Source organism: Haplochromis burtoni, unplaced genomic scaffold, assembly GCF_018398535.1.
Source record: "Haplochromis burtoni strain Fernald_Lab_line unplaced genomic scaffold, NCSU_Asbu1 Contig_1176, whole genome shotgun sequence".
In the NCBI taxonomy this organism is placed as follows: Eukaryota; Metazoa; Chordata; class Actinopteri; order Cichliformes; family Cichlidae; genus Haplochromis; species Haplochromis burtoni.
Window position 1 is genome coordinate 50,758 of NW_024583537.1, and position 16,980 is coordinate 67,737.

The 16,980-nt window shown below is 40.4% G+C and overlaps 2 protein-coding genes across 2 annotated transcripts; one reads left to right on the top strand and one right to left on the bottom strand.

The window, feature by feature from the left end:
* Window positions 1-2,705: 2,705 nt before the first annotated feature.
* On the bottom strand, window positions 2,706-4,505 carry LOC102301035 (signal-regulatory protein beta-2). Its single transcript, XM_005951888.3, is given in 7 exon segments — window positions 2,706-2,876; window positions 2,979-3,028; window positions 3,331-3,447; window positions 3,546-3,905; window positions 3,995-4,270; window positions 4,273-4,308; window positions 4,463-4,505. Coding segments are annotated over 7 exon segments (987 nt in total). The 3' UTR covers window positions 2,706-2,771.
* Window positions 4,506-15,866: 11,361 nt separating this feature from the next.
* On the top strand, window positions 15,867-16,944 carry LOC121813135 (the record flags this gene model as incomplete). The annotated part of the gene is made up of 2 exons (XM_042216665.1): window positions 15,867-16,324; window positions 16,414-16,944. Coding segments are annotated over exons 1-2 (717 nt in total), but the record flags the coding sequence as incomplete, so codon positions are not given.
* Window positions 16,945-16,980: the final 36 nt, after the last annotated feature.

A 16,980-nucleotide genomic window follows, 5' to 3' on the forward strand; every position in this document is an offset into this window, starting at 1 on the left:
TCTTACTACAAGTTACTGTTTTGTCTTCATGATTAATAAAGGTAACAGCTCCAGATAGATAGAGCTAGTAGCTCAGTTGTGCGAGAGAAGGTTGAGGTACCACAACGATCAGTTTCTTTGATCTCTTGTGTGAGTTTTCCTCTTCCGCGCTGTAGGATGTACGATTGGATACAATGTAACAATGTATGCATTTCAATGTTATGTAACATTTTAGATTGCGTGATGATTATACCTCTTTAAATTGCTTTGTCTTCAGCTCAGTTTAATTCATTGAATTTTCTTTCTACAGCACAAATCACACCAACAGTTCACTCAAGACACTAGATTGCCTTTTTTTGCCTGAATTTTTTCTTCAGCTCTGAGCAAAATGAGTGAGGTTCTGTATTAAATGTCTTTGACTGAGGCTAACCTTAGAGATGGTGTGACTCTATCATATAATGTCTTTAGGGATGATGTGCTGCTTACTGGTATAAATTGAATCTTCAAAATATTACTCAAATAATTGTTTGAGGAAAGTTTGACTAAATATCCCTTCAGGGAGGGTTTAAAAAAAGACAAAGGTTCAAAGGTTCTCTAACTATAAGAGATGTCAGCAAAGAAGTTGTTTTCTTGTTGTTTCACTGTCACAGTAAATTATACCCAGATCATTCAAGTTAGACTGATCTTATATAAACTGCTTTCAATTTTTAGCCTACATGAGTTGATGATTTCACAGGTGGCATTTGGCTGAGTCTGTGACATTTGCCCTCTTTGTTCTTTCTCTGTATTTCTGTGTTTTCTTCTCGTTTCCTGTGGTGTCCTCTGTTACATAAAGGCACCTGAGTTTCAGCTGCTTGCGTTGTCTTATGCAGGTTACATGCTGATTTTTGTTGGGGGGTGGATGGAGAAACATGCCGACTGCAGGCTTTTTGTCATAAGCTGCAGTATGTAGCACAGTGTTTTATTTTATTTTATTTTTTTTAAAGTTGTGCTAAGTAAAAGATTCATGGATCCATAAAAAAATAGCAAACTTTATCACAAAGATAAAGCACATCTAGGAGATGGAGTCAGTGAAGTTGTTGCAGTCCTGAATGTTTTTGATTTGAGCTTTTGCTGAAAAGTTTCCTTACTTCCTAAAGAACAAACTTAAAAATGCTTCCGTATGCTGAAAACTGTCCAAATATATGACACTGACCTGGTCTGTGCTGGTCAGGCAGACCAGAAGTAAATGTCAACACCAATTTACTATCATTCAAAAGAGAATCTTTTCTTCCCCTTTGTGCTGTATGTGCTGTACGTGGACCCAGAAGCAGAATCAATAAACAGACTGATTTACTGATCAAGAAAAGTTTATTTAATTTAGGGACATCTGAGTGAGACTCAGTCAGGTGTTGAAGCCACTGCAAACACAGGGAAAGAGGGGTTAGTGTAAGGCAGAGAGTAACTGACAGGCGATGAATCAAAGTGAATGCTTATTTGGAACCGGTGACAGGAGAGCGGTGGAGCAAGAGGTGAGGGTGGCAGAACGGACCGTGACAGCACGAGCCACTTTATGTATATATGTGTTTGACAATCAGTCCAAAAGACACAATTTAATGTTTTAATTATTTCAGCTTCACAAATTGTTTACTTTAGAATAAAGTCCAAACTTAGCTACATGGTGTGAATTGTAAGAACTTGTAGGGTGTTACTTGTGGGATTCTCCAGCATGATGATGACAGATGTTTCACTGTTCTTTCTACTGTCTTGAGTTTCTGAACCTATACTTTGACATTGATTTTGAAGTGCTATTAAATTTAACTCTAAAGTATCCTTAAAATGATTTGGAGCTTTGTCACAACATGGAAAAATGGTAACATATTAAGATTTTGTGCTTAGTCTGGTGCAAAGAAGGTTTCAAAACACAAGCAAAATTCCGATTCTGCAGTGATTTTTGCAAGGTCCTTAATTATTATTTTGACAGGATTCTCATTTTCGGTCTCTCTTCTGAGTGTTAACACTAAGTGTTAATAGATAGTGTTATATGCACATGCAGTGCATGTTTGTTGCACAATCTGTTTAGCAATGCACAATGATATATATTTAATCACTACAGAACTTATTACGTTTTTCTATTTGTAGTCACCAGAGCTAAATATCTTTTTCTATCTACAGCTAATATCTTGCAGTTCAAGATATTATAAAAAATAAAATAAAAAAATAAACTGAATGGAACAACAGGTGAATCCTATACATTCAAACTGCCTGGATTGTTATGATAATTTGGAGGACAAAGTTTTGGTTAAAATAATACAACACAGCACACAGAACCAGAAAAAATGAAGTTTCTTATAAAAAGAAGTTCTTGGGTCTCTTCATGTTTACATTTGCAACTGATCTGCGGAGTGAGATTACTTGGTAAAAATGTAGGATTAGATATCACTCTTTGTTTGTCTGAAACAAGCCCCTGTTGTAAATGAGACACCGAGTCTCAAAAGGACTACCTGTATGAAAAAAGGTTCAATTATAATTAAAAATTGAAAATGCACTTACATTAAGACAATTTCAAAGCAAATTAAGTAACATGCTTTCCTTTCCTGCACTGTCGTACAAATAAACACTAGATTTGTTTTTCTTGGAGTGGGGGGCTGTGGGGGTTAGTTTTTAACAAAGATGGAAAAAGAAAAATTAGAAAAGAAATAAGAAAACAAAGGGCGCCAAAGAGTGACAAATAAAAGGCCCAAAACTTAATTTAAGGTTTATTTTAATATTAAGGAGATGCTCAACAATGTCATATTCATTTAACTCAACATTTAGGAGAAAACAGTGTCCTCGGTATGCTCTCTTGTCCTTTTTCCTCGTGTTTTTCTTTCAGAGAAACTGAGCGCAGCGTAGTTTATATCATCATCAGCTTCAGTCTGTGTAGTAACAGAAAGATTATACAATACACAAACATGTAGAAGAGGATGTGGAACTGTGCATACATATTTAACCTACACAAAATCTGTTTGATTACTTACTGGTTGGTACAAGTTGTCAGTTTGTACTTCTGTTGTATCACTTTTTATTTCTAAGATAAACAAAATAATAACAATAAATATATGATAGTGAAATGCACTTAATGTGACATTTCTCCTCTGATGTTTTTTTTTTTTTTACAAAAGTCTTACTTACATAAATGTATCATTCAAGTGAAGCGATAAGTCAAGTTAATGAGAAGTTAGATTGTTTAATGAGGTACACAAAGAAATAACAACCATTATGGAGCGCTTAAACATTAACAATTAGTACAATAGTTGCCTCCTTGCAGTTTTACAGCAAACTTGTTTTTATGATTTTATACATAAATGTTAAGCTACTGACAACACTTACCTTTACATTTTTTGCATACTCTTCGGTTGCAGATGAAGAAAAGATTTCCAATGACCGAAATGGCAAAACAGGTTATTAATATTACAATTCCAATAAATACCAGTCGTGTTGTTTTCTCTACAAAACAAACAAAAAAGGTTTTATCACTGATCTTGATATGAGCGTGTTTTAAGCACAAACTGAAAAGTACTTTAGACAAAATCAGGCACAGATACCTTGAACATCCAGTGTAGTTCCATTTCCAAATAATATCTCCCCACATGTGGCCACAGCACAGTAGTAAGTCCCAGCATCAGAGGAGCTGACGTTCTTAGAGAAGCGATAAACACATCCATCCTGAGGGTCAGATCTTTTCTCACATTGATCAGTTCTGTTTCCATGAGTGTAGATGATGTTTGGAAGAGATTTATTAGATCCATCTCTGAACCAGAAAACATTATGATGTCCTGAACATGTGTTGTTCTCAGAATTTGTCAGAACTGAACACTGTAGAGTTGCTGTGTCTCCTGGACGGAGTGGATTTGATTCTGTCGGCTGCTGTACAACAATATAGTTTGATGTCCTTTCAGTGTTTCCTGTGTAATACAAAATGTAATACAAGTAAATTATTCACCACATTCTCAGAGGCATTTAAACATTTTGTAAAAGTTGGTCAGTTCATTACCTTTTACTAACAAATATGTCCCACTCCATTCAAGTTTAATCCAGGTGTCTATTCCACAGTGATACATTCCCTCATCCTCTTGGGCTACATTCCAAATGGTCAGGTTGCTAAAATCTTTACTGTTATGTGCAGAAAATCTTGACTGAAAAAACTCTGAAGAAGGTTTTCCAGAAAGTGACACTAATAATTTAAGAGTATCCCCGACTCTCTGCTTGTACCACTGAACCTTTCTGCTGCCGAGCTCTTCATTTGGTAAAACACATGTTAATGTTGCTGTTCACCAACATGGACTGTTTTCACTGGAACCAGAGAATCTGCGGTAAAAGAAAACGTTCAGTTTTTATGTTATTATCTCTCTTATTATCTCTATGTCTATCTATATATGAATCTATTCAACATAAATAATACGTTCAGTTTGGTCAGATGGTCAGATAAAACAAAAACAAACAGAAACAAATCCCCCCTTACTTCCTTGATGAAGAAAAAGCAATGTAATCCATAAGACGACCATCTTGAGAATGCACCTTAGGGTTTTTCAGTAAGTTACGAAGGGGAAATGAGCACACTGGGTTAGACCATAAAATGCATCCGATTGGTTAACACAGAAAAGACTTAAAATACACTTCCTGTCACATTGGTCTCTCTTCAGCATTTTCTAACTCTTATTATCTCTGTTTAATCTCCCGTTGCAATTTTTCTTATTATTTACTGTTAATTTTTGACTATTTCTGTCTGATTATAATTTACGTTCTCAAATGTTCAGAACAGAAAACACAACATGCATGACTTCTACGACTGGCTGTGGTGTGTACTGCAAGAAATACCTAAAATACATCAAACTCAGCACTTCAAAAGAAATTTGCAAGCTGTATGTTTCATTGGTGAGGCGCCATGACATTTTGTTCTTCAGAAGAGCTGAAAAGCAGACTGAACAGCGATGCATATGCATGGTTTAGCTTCTTGAAAAAACAAAACTAATGTGTAATTTGTGGAGCAAAACCAACAGAACTCAATTACTCACTTTTTAACACTTTCGATTGTCTCATTTAATCATTCATGTTTAGCCCACTCGACCTAAACATGAATGATTTCATGCTTTTATCTACTATTATCTGCAGAACCAACAGTCTAATCAGTTTTCCTTCTTTCTCTCTTCTTTCACTTTTTTAATATCAGCAGTATAAAAAGAACTTTAAAGCAAATTAGGACAAATCCCTGAAGCACATTTGGTATTTCTGCACCATGAACTGAATACATTTAGGTTTCCATGGCAATTCAACATGTACATTTTGCACATTATACAACATTTTGTGTAATGTGTAACTGCATAGGGTCATCTTTATTTACTAATGGAAAACATTTTTAAGCTAAAGTAATAGCACAATACAGTCACTGCTCATATTATCAGCTGCACCTGTTTAATTCAAGTTATTGTTAGCGTTTTATATGCGTGCATGCGTGTATGTGTAGCTCCTTAACCAAAGTATCTAGTCAGGAAATCAATGATTAGATACTTTGATTTGAGTATTTCAGGAGCTGATTGATAAGACCCGGTTCTGCTATGGGACGGGGGAAGGAAACCAGTTAAGGCACAGTTTTATTCACAGAAAAAGAACTTGGAACTAAAAAACCGGCAAATACCCAACACAAAAATAACAGGTTCACGTACGAGTAGAAAATAAAACTAGCAGTAGAACTAGACGCTATTCAAACAAGTTCCACACCTCAAACAGCGTTTCACAAGAAAGTCTCACAGACAGAAGCATGTGGGGTGAACTGCACATTCAGTTCAAAGCAGCGCCCGAATACATTTTCAACAGCCATTTGTAGAGCACAGGTGACTACAATCAGTGGCTGATTGGTCCCTTTATAATAATAATGGAGTGCATTTATATAGCACTTTTCAAGACCCTTAAAGCACTTTACAATTCCACTATTCACTCTCAACACTGGTGGAGGCAGCTGCAGTTGTAGCCACAGCTGCCCTGGGGCAAACTGACAGAAGCGAGGCTGCTATATCACGCCATCGGCCCCTCTGGCCAACACCAGTATAGGCGGTAGGTGAAGTGTCTTGCCCAAGGACACAATGACCGAGACTGTCCAAACTGGGCCTTGAACCGGCAACCTTCCAATTACAAGATGAATTGTCAACTCTTGAGCCACCTTTCCCCAGAGGTGCCACCCACGGGTCCCCAGACAGCCAATCGTCTGTGGGTCCTGGCACGCTTGGATTTCCTTGAAGGCCAGCTCACTTCCCCCGAGGCCAGGGGCTGTAACACTGATCAACTTTGAGTTTTCCAGTTAAACCATCTCAGCCATGATAATATACATGTACAAATGTTAGATAGTCATACATAATTTAATTCAAATCAATTTTATTTACACAGCGCCAAATAACAACAACAGCTGCCTCAAGGCACTTGTTGAATTTAAAAGCAGTATTTATGATTTTAAAATGAAAGGTAACTTATAGGTGTACTACATATGATGCTTGTTTCTAGCCACATAGTTAAAATGTGATTAGGAGGAGTGGCAAAGGCCATCTCAGCCATTGTATTCATGATGGGAGCAACATGGCGGTTTCCAGAAATCAACACCCAGTCCTATGGATTTTTAATGTATTCATTCTTAGTTTATAAGAATACAATTTGTTGGAAGACATAATTACTCACTGATCAATGTATATTCATAAATATGATATTCTTTTATTCTTTAAATAACCTAAAACTAATTTGCTTACTGTACTTTTACGGCCAGGTTCTGTGCAAACACCAAGTAAGCGACTGAGAAATAGTTTCAATTTTCTTCCAAACAACCTGGACTTACTGCAAACAGCGTAACTGTAAATTATGAGCAGCAATGATTTCTCATGATAATCTATCTATACAGTCACCTCAGTCTGTCAGTTACTAAATTAACAGCTTTGCAGGACAGCTAATTTCCCTCTTCAACATAGCAGTCCATTAAAGTATACGACTCTACTCCATTTGTTAGTCTCTCCTCCAGTCTTCCACACACTTGTGAACAAACGGTTCTCCAACCTGGAGACTGTCATGGTACGCGGCCCGGTGTCCGAGGAGCTGATGGGATGCCCACGCCCACGGGTGTGGCTGTTAACTCCACACCTGCATTCCATCTCAGGCGATTATCAGGTGGACTATTTGATCCAGCCCAGCCAGCTGCTCCACGTCAGTCCGTTAGTCGTCTCACAGCGATAACTTACACCCACGGGAAGGCGGTTGTGAAAACCCTCATTTACCTGAACAAACGCTAATCTTTTCCTTTGCGCTCAGGTAACAGCTCGGCGTATTTTGAGCCACCTGCCTGTCCACCTGCCCGTCTGGAGTTTGGATCGCCTCCGGTACCAATCACCTCTACTTTCCTGGAGCTCCCCTGCGGACCCTCACCCCTCCCTCCGGCCCCCGCGGACCCTCACCCCTCCCTCCGGCTCCCACGGCCCCGCTTTGACTGTAAGACTCACACTCTCCCCCACGTATGCTGCTATTTCCCCGCTCCCCAGTAACTCTCTTCCTCTTTCTGTTGCAGCCTCCCACAGTCCCGATTATGGTGTTCCTTGGTTTTTCTAGTTTCTCGCGTGTTTTCCTTTGACCCTTCCGGGACACCTTTAGTTGAAATAAAGTTTATTTATCGTACTCCTGTGCGTGTTGTCTCTGCTTCTGGGTCCAGCTTGTGTACTGAACTTCGGTTCATGACAGAGTCAGCATTTGACCCCGCAGCTGAAAAGCAGGGCCTCAAACTTGGGGGTACCAGTTCTTTATGAGTGTTTGATCAGTTAAAGCAAAGTGCAATCTAAAAACATACATTGATAAAACATATCAAAGTGAACACAATCTCAGAATCTCTACCAGAATGCCTTTCTGTTCTTTAAAGAACTGCATATCTCCTGTTTGCAACCTTCCTGTATATTACTGACATCTTTTGGTGACATCTGCTTATTGTCTTTGGAAGTCAGTTTGGCCCCAATCCACTGAGATTTTAATGGGGATTTTCATGTCTCATTACCAAAGGTTAGAGCTTGATAAGCTGACAGGCATTTGCACTTACATTTTTGATAACACAGTGCATTTTGACAGGTGACTGACAAAAGATTCGGGTGGTAGTAAAACTACCTTTTGTCATAAAACAGCTGTGTGCAGGCAGGATAGGACCAAAACTGTGATGGTCCTAGGTTGGTGACCCAGTGTTTTTTTGTACTTTTAGTTTTTGATTCCACCATGGTTGATCATGGTAGTGTTTTGGTTTCTTTATCAGTATGTCTAGCTCCTTAGCTCTTTAGCATTTCCTGAGTTCTAGTTTTAGGTTTTGTTATCTGGCTTCCCGTGTTCTGTGTTTACTGTTTTACTTTGAAGGTCCATGTCTCGTATTTTGTTTTGTTTCCTCCCCGGCTCGTCGTGCTTAATTAGGTTCAGCCACCTCTCCCTTCTGTGTGCAGTTTCCTCCTGTGCTCGTCGTTGGTCCGTCTGTGTTTCCCTGCTTATCATCCCGTGTTTCCACACGGCTTGCCTTGGAAAACGGTGCCAAAAACACAGACTTACTGAGAGAAACAAAAACTCAAAAAAACAAAACAAAAAAGCCCACAGCTTTATTTGCTGAATGAATAAACAGTTCAACACTAAACTGGGAAATCTAAACAACTGATCACACTAAGAAATAGATGGAGAATCACACGCAACTATCAGGGACTGAGTGAGATGCTGACATAAATACACAGAAAGATAACGAAAAAATGAGAACATACAAGGAGCACAGCTGACATGAATAATCATAATGAGACAGGGGAAGCAAAACTGAACAGAACAAACATGGAAACATGAGACCTTCACAGGAAAAAGGATAAAACAGGAAACAGAGGAACAGGATGCACGAGTGGAGGAGAGGCAGATGAGAGGGAGTGAGGGAGTACGAGGGAGTACGAGGGAGAGAGCAGACATGACGGGCCGGGGAAACATACATCAACATGATGGAATAAAACACGGGGAGGTGAAACAAGGCACAAGAACTCATACAACAGACACACAGCGGGAGACCGATGGTAAGGACACAAGGGGAAATCTAATAAACAAATCTCAACAGACCAACCCAGGTCTTATAGAATAAACCCCAGACTAACACAGCGGACCTAAACATAAAAAGTAATGCAAAATGACAAAAGACACAAGAAAACTCAAAACACTGGGTAAACTGAGCCAGGACTATGACACCTTTGGCTCTGAAAGAGATGACAACGGGCTGTTGAACAGCTAAAATCCTATATCGGACAAACAAAGGCCAACATTTTTAAGGCCAGATGTTTACAAACTTAAAAGAACAGGGGATGCTACTCAGTGGTGTACTCATGGCCCTGAGTGTATGAGGTTTGGAAAGCATTGCATGAAGTGTTATTTACATGTTATTTACTTTTTACACAGTGTCCCAATTTTTTCAGAACTGGAAAGACTTTAAGTTTGGAGTTATATTTTGTCCACACATGTGAGTAAATGAATGATTCAGAATGAGGGATCAAAATTGTCCCTGTACACATGGACAGGAGTGACTGGGACCTGGTGGTTTATCAAACTTGCTGGGTCAAGTCAAATTCTGCAAACATGAACTGGTGTGCACCAGTAGTGGAAGATTTGATCAATTTAAAGGGAAAGTGCCAGGTGATATCAAATCAAATAGTTACTTCTGAGCTTAAAAGGAGCTAAGAACTATTTTAAGAAGCTTCAAATAAGTCAAGTGAAGTTTCTGTCCATGTCATGGGCAATATCCTGCAGTATAAAAATGCATCTTCATACTACATAAAGAAACACATGAAATGGGTGACAGATGCAGTTGTGGTACCAAAAGTCTAAAGTTTAGTCCCATTCAAAACCAGCCCAGAAGATGCACTGTTAAAAACAAGTTAAAAACAACAACAAAATATCAAGATAAAAACCATAAATTGGCACATTTTTGCTGAATAAACAGTAAAGAGAATCTTTTACCCCCAAACGGCTTCCTTTCATTCATTTGTTTAACTGACAGATTGACTCATGAATATTGGTACGGACTTTTTATAGGATATTTGTACAACGTAGAAAGATTAAAAAATAACTTTTTCAATTTATGCAAAATATAGTAGCATTTTTTTCTTAAATATTCACTGGGGAATTGCATGACTTTACCAGCAGGTGGCAACAGCGCCTTTGCTACCACATTCAAACTGTATGGCCTCTAATGCTCCTGCTCCTCTTCTCACTGCAGCTGAAACTAAATGACATAACTCAGTTATGAAACAGCGATAAATAACCACATTCATCATTACTTTAATGGATCCATTTTAATTGTAGAACCAGTTTTTATGGTAATAGCAGGATTAATTGTGGGCTTACTATGTGGTTCGGTTTTGACTCTAGAAGACAGACAACAAACATACAAAACCTAACATAGTTTATCTAATAACTTTATCATTTTGACTATTTACAATGTAAACAATTGCTAAACAAATTAGTGTTCAATTACACTTTGCAGGGGATTGGTGGGTTAACACTTCTGACAAATACTGCGCCACATCCACTGTCTGATCAGCTACCTGTATTTTTAATTAGTTTTAATTATCTACTTCTTTGTTTACATTGACTCATTAAAGACCTTCTATAGTCCTGTCCAGCTCTTCTAGGGTGACTACAGGTCTCCTGCAATCTCCTCCATGCTCTTGCTGGGAGACAAAGTGTGAACAAACCTGACATGATTTGACATAGATTTGAAAACTGCGTTTTTGTGTGAAAACGCTCTGCGTCCACACTAGCGTTTTCAGTCGTTTCACAGAGTTGTGCGTCCACATTGAAACAGCCCAATACGCTTACGTTCCAGTCCTGCACATGCACAAAAGCGAGTGAGTACAAACTGACATTAATCTTTTTTAGGGCTGTCAAAATTGAGAGCAATCAAAACAACTGCTGTATAATGCCCTCCGCTATCTTTGTTTAATTGGTCACATGGCTGCATCACATGCCTAAAGTGCGTCATCGTTTTAGAAAGTCTGTGTTTTTGAGTGTCCACATTGCAACAGAACAGCTCCATGCAGTCAGTAGTTACACTGACTCTGATCCAATGCAAACCACTAGTGAGAAACCAGAAGTCAGAAAAGAGTGCATTGGAGGCTGATTGACTCCAATCTGTGTGCCTGGTCTGTGGGAACCAGAATTTTGGCTGGTTTTAGGTGGTCAAATATTTATTTTACATGACTTATTCTCAGTTCCCACCCTTGACTCCACTACCAGTACTTAAGGTAGGAGCTGAAAACTTGAGTCTGATGAGAAAGACTCTGTGGAGTAATTGCATCTGTGGAAAAGCCTGCCTTTCTGGAACTGAGGCTTTTATTAACACTGACATTGTGTTTGAAGTCTTCATCTTTGCTTATGCTGTAAATAAACCTTTTGATCTTTTAAATTAAGAGTCCTGCATTTGAGTCCAAATTGCTTTAGTGGCAATCAGCAATCATTTAGTTAGTTTTGTGATCCACAAAGTGAATGATCAACATGTGCATAAACAATAGTGTTTGATGTTTTTTGTTTTATGACTGAAAAAAATACTTTTCATCTTCCCAAAAAGCTTGATTCTGTTCATCCGGATGTAGTGTTTTCAGTGCAAAAACAGTTTCAGAATGGAGTCTAATAGGCGATGTCTCATCACATGAGCCACATACGATGTGCTGCCTTCCCCCATAAATCTGCAGCTGTGGTTTGGAAAGGAGCCATCCTGCCTCCTGTGTACAGTCCCAGCAACACTCAAGAACATGTTGGTTGGTTGTAGGACTAGCCTTACTAAGGGCAGATACACGGAAATAGAACCAGTTCCTCAGGTGTCTTGCTGAAAAGGTTGAGTACAAGAGGGAATCCATCAATGCTCAGCCTTTCACAAACCAAGAGGAGCATCAGCATCCATTAGCATTTGTCTGGGATGGGGACAAGCTGAGGACTAGCCCTTCAACCCCGGATGTGGGACCACTGAAGGTTGCCAGGGATTGGCAGATACAACTCGACTTGGATCAGAGACTCATTTTCCCCACAGAGATCTTAACAACTACTCTGCGACCAGACCTCATCCTTTGGTTTAACTCCCAGAAACGTGCTTATGTCATTGACCTGACGGTACCATGGGAGGAAGCAATTGAGGAAGCATTTGAGTATAGGAAGCTGCGGTATGCAAACTTGGGAGCTGAGGCAGAGGACAGAGGCTGGAAGATCAGGGTGTGCCTGGTGAAAGTGGGGTGCAGGGGCTTTGTTGCCAGTACAACAGCAAAGCTACTTAGAGAAATTGGAGTCAGGAGACAGCTGCAACGGCATGCTATAGGCATGCTGAGAGGACCAGTCATTGGCTATAGCTGCAGAGGGCTGACAACACATGGGCAGCCTAAGGCAGTCAGCTAACCGTGAGACACATGCCCAGGCTTGATCAACTTTTAGTGGGCCTGTCTCAGCAGAGGGTGTCATGTGATAAAAGGCCGAAACACCCTGTTAAGTTGAGGCACATAACTGATGATGTGTCCTGCTGGTAAAGCTTCCAGTTCTCCATTAGAAGTGATGCAATATCAGGGATTGTAACATCTAGTCCTTTTATTGAATCAGACTTTCAAATGATTCACAAACTGAAGAAATGTTTTCCTTTCTGTGAGAAAGGTGTCAGACAAATATATTTATGTATGAATACTATAGAATTAAGCATAACCATTGTGGGTTTGGATTTGCAGATGTTTGACCTAAGACTGCAGTTTGCCTATCGCCCCAACCAATCAACAGATGACACCATCGCCACCACCCTACGCCTTGCCCTCACCCACCTGGACAAAAAGGACACATATGTGTGATTGCTGTTCATAGACTTCAGTTCAGCATTCAACACAATCATTCCTCAGCACCTGGATTGCAATACCCTACAACAGATAGTGAGAGCAGCTGAGAAGATCATTGGAGCCTCTCTTCCCTCCATCACGGACACTTATTGCAGCCACTGCATCTGCAAAGCCACCAGCATTGTGGAGGACCCCACACACCCCGCACACACCCTCTTCACCCTGCTGACTTCTGGAAGGAGGTACCGGAGCATTCGGGCCCTCACTGCCAGACTATGGAACAGTTTTTTCACCCAAGCCATCAGACTCCTGAAACCTCAGTGACTGGAGCGACACACACACACACACACACACATACACACACACACACACCTTCAGACACCAAGTTACTTTTGCACAACTCATATTTTGCACATTTCCTTGTTCGCCTGTTCTGTCTAGTGTTGCACTGTCTTGTCTTGGTTTTTTTTTCACATTTTTGCACATTGCACTTTATGTAATCCTGTGTTCGTCTGTCATATGTAGCACCAGGTTGTCTCAATTCACCCTGTACTGTACCACTGTACATGGTTAAAATTAAACAGACTGTTCGTAGCCTGTACATAGCTTGTACACTCACTACAGCCTGTACATACTTGTAGTTATAGCATATTCCTAACATACCTTTATACCGTGTACATTGTAACATAGATCCATATTCTGTAATATATCTGTATTATTGCTAAAGCACTTTCTGGATGGATGCAAACTGCATTTCATTGCCTTGTACTTGTGACATCTGCAATGACGATTGTAACGTGCCAAGAGATGTGGCTTTGCTTTTGTGTTCTATTTATCTTTCAGGTGTCAAGCCTCCACCTATTGGCCAGTTCGAAGTTGATTGGCATGTGTCTATTGGCTGGTCTGGGCCCAGTTGGCCAATCACACGCCGAGGATTACTACAAATGAGCAGCTCCCTGGCCAGCTGGTGGCTGCTGGCTTCTGCTATGACAAACATTTGCGAACAGGCTTCTTTGTATTATGTGTGGTGGGAGGCTGGACAGGTAAGCTGGGGTACCCTATACACTGGTTGCAGGTTTTAAACTGTTAGACACACTAGGTTATGCGGTTGATGCCACTTTTGTATGTTTTCACTGACCTTTTTGACGAGTAGCTAGGTAGGCCTTTTGTTTTGCATTTTTTGTTTCAGTTAGGCCCTGGAAGCTATCGACCTTTTTTTGTTTTATTAATTGCTTTGATTTGGATCAACGGCCCAGTCCTCCTCCCCCACCTCTTTTCTTTTGATAAGTTTGACTATCCAGGCAAGCAACCAATAAATCCTGCCTGATACTTAACTGTTCTGTGGTCTTCCTCCTTCATTGATTGTGGTTGTCCAGTGTTGCTGTCTCCTTCCAACTTTTGCCTCCACCATGGTAGGGGGGACGTAACAACGATAAAGTTGAATTCTATTCTATTCAGACTTCGACTCCACGTTAACCTGTACCGGTGTTTCAGGTTAAGGGTTTCTGTGTCTGTCTGCCAGAGTGTCAGGCGGTTTGACAAGACTGAAGACCTTGGCAAACAAAGTCTCCATCTGCAGCTTGTATAAATGCATGCACGTATCGACATTATTCTCAGGAAACCACCGATCAGCTCGACGGACCCTCCAGTTTACCTGCATACATCCTGTTCACCTGTGAGCTGTTACTGATTCAGGAAACACGAACACCCTCCTCACAGCTCCTGGAGCTTGTGTTTAGAATAGAATAGAATAAACCTTTATTATCCCACGGATGAGAAATTTCGGTGTTACAGAGCTCTTAAAGCAAGGGAAAATAAAATATAAAAGGAAGACACAAGGTGGTCCTATAAACACAAGCAACTGAAGTTCATATATACAGGTACCAATGCACAGAATAGGTGTGGTCTTTGGTTCATCTTTAATAACTTGTTAGTTTAGAAGTGATAAAGTTAAAAAATTGGTTGTAGCTTCCTGATCTGAAGAGTGAAGCCGACATGGAAGCGCATTCTCTCTAAAATCCAGCAGGTGGCGAACCCGCTGACTGTGAAACAGAAGTCCATGAGAAAACCATCACAGACCATCGAGACCATCGCCGACCCCTCCCTGTGATCAATCAGCTGGTAGTTTAGCTGACAAACTGATGCTGTGGGTTTCTGGATGGATCGCTAACGCTGCCGCCACAGTTCTGACGTTCCTTTGGGAAATTTGTGTCTTTGTTAGGAAAGTCTGAATAAATAAAGTTGGATGTGATCTTTGTGTTCGAGTTTTCTCTCAGATCTGATTGGCAGGCAAGATGTTCACAACTTCAGTTTTTTTATTTCTATATGATGAATTCTGCATTATTAAGTGATAAGAACAAGTAATCTGATGTCCTGTAATCATTATGACGCTATACTTTGAGATACAATAAAAGATACAATAAATAGAATAAGTTTATATACAAAGTATCGGTATCGGATCAGTATCGTCGATACCACCTTGAATTTTACTTGGTATCTGATCGGAAAGGAAATCAGTGGTATCGCACATCACTACTGCCACCTGCTGCTCGCTCTCTACATCACATCCTGCCAAACCATCAAGAGGAAGCTTTTCAAAATAAGATGAAATACTGGCTAAGGTGTGACAGCTCTGAACCAATCAGTTTGCAGCAAACCAGCAGTTTAATAACACATCACAAATCTGTACAGGACCATGAGCACACGGAGGTTTCAGAACGCAAACCAGTGAGGCCAGTCTGTCCTCACCAGCAGCCAAATGGCTGGTAGGCTTTTAGCTAATATCTTTAATCACCTGTGAACAGCTGCTTTTGTTATGTAAATAAGGTGGGGCCATGCTGAGCCACTTGGAGTGGTTAGTTTCCTGAGCCACAAGGAAACTTGTGTTTCAGTTTGCCATCTTAGGGAGAAATCAACACACATGGGTGTATTTCCTTTGTTGCTGAGATTTATTGATAAAAACTGTAGAAAAAACCCAACCATTTGTACACATATTAACAAATAATAATAAAAAGTGAGTGAGTACACTTCACTGATAAGTTCGCTGCAATTTCCAGTGTGTGGGGATCATTTGTCACCAACTGCATCACGTGCTACAACCCTGGTCTACATATCACCGTTGATGAACAGCTTTTCCCATCAAAGACTCGGTGCTGTTTCCTGCAGTATATTGCAAGTAAACCTGACAAGTTTGGGATCAAGTTTTGGGTGGCTTGCGACCTAAAATCCAAGTACATTTGCAATGTCTTCCCATATCTTGGCAAGGACCCCAATCGTCCCACTGGGGAGAGACTTTCTGAAAATGTAGTATGAGGCTGATGGAACCATTCCTAGACAAGGGCAGAAATGTTACCACGGACAATTTTTTCACATCGCTTTCACTTGCGCAAAAACTTCTTAGACGGAAAACCACCATCCTCGGCACAGTCAACAAGATTCGCAGGGAAATTCCTCAATCCACTAGACAGACAGATCGCAATGAATTCACCACTCAGGTATGTTGCAGGTCTTTTGTGGTTCTATGTTTATGTGTTTCATTGTGTGTAAAAGGGCTATGGAAATAACAATTTATCTTATTTCTTAGGTGTTTTCAACCTCTGCTGCCACGCTGACGGCGTATGCGGCCAAACGGAAGAAGACAGTCTATATTCTTAGCAGCATGCACAGCGTGGTTCAGACTGATAACACCACCAAAAGGAAGCCAAACACTGTCACCCTTTACAACAAAACAAAGTGTGGCGTGGATGTGATGGACCAGATGGTTCGGGAGTACACTGTCCGCAAAGGAACACGGCGCTGGCCAGTCGCCGTGTTTTATAACATGATTGACATGGCAGCACTGAATGCACATGTGCTGTATCAAGCATGCACCGGGACGAAGGAAAGACGGGTGGACTTCCTGGTGGAGCTTGCAAGAGAGTTGGCTCACTCTCATGTAGCTGGGAAGAAGGCAAGAAAAGAACAGTTGCTTTGGACACAACCCTCCACACCTAGCCCTGGAAAAAGAGCCATGTGTCAGGTCAAACACAAATGCAAGAACAATCATGCCACTGTGCGATGTGTTCACTGCTACAGATACACATGTGGTAAATGCAGACTACAGATACCATGGCAGTGCCAGGATTGTGAGTGATTGCTGAAAATGTTGAAA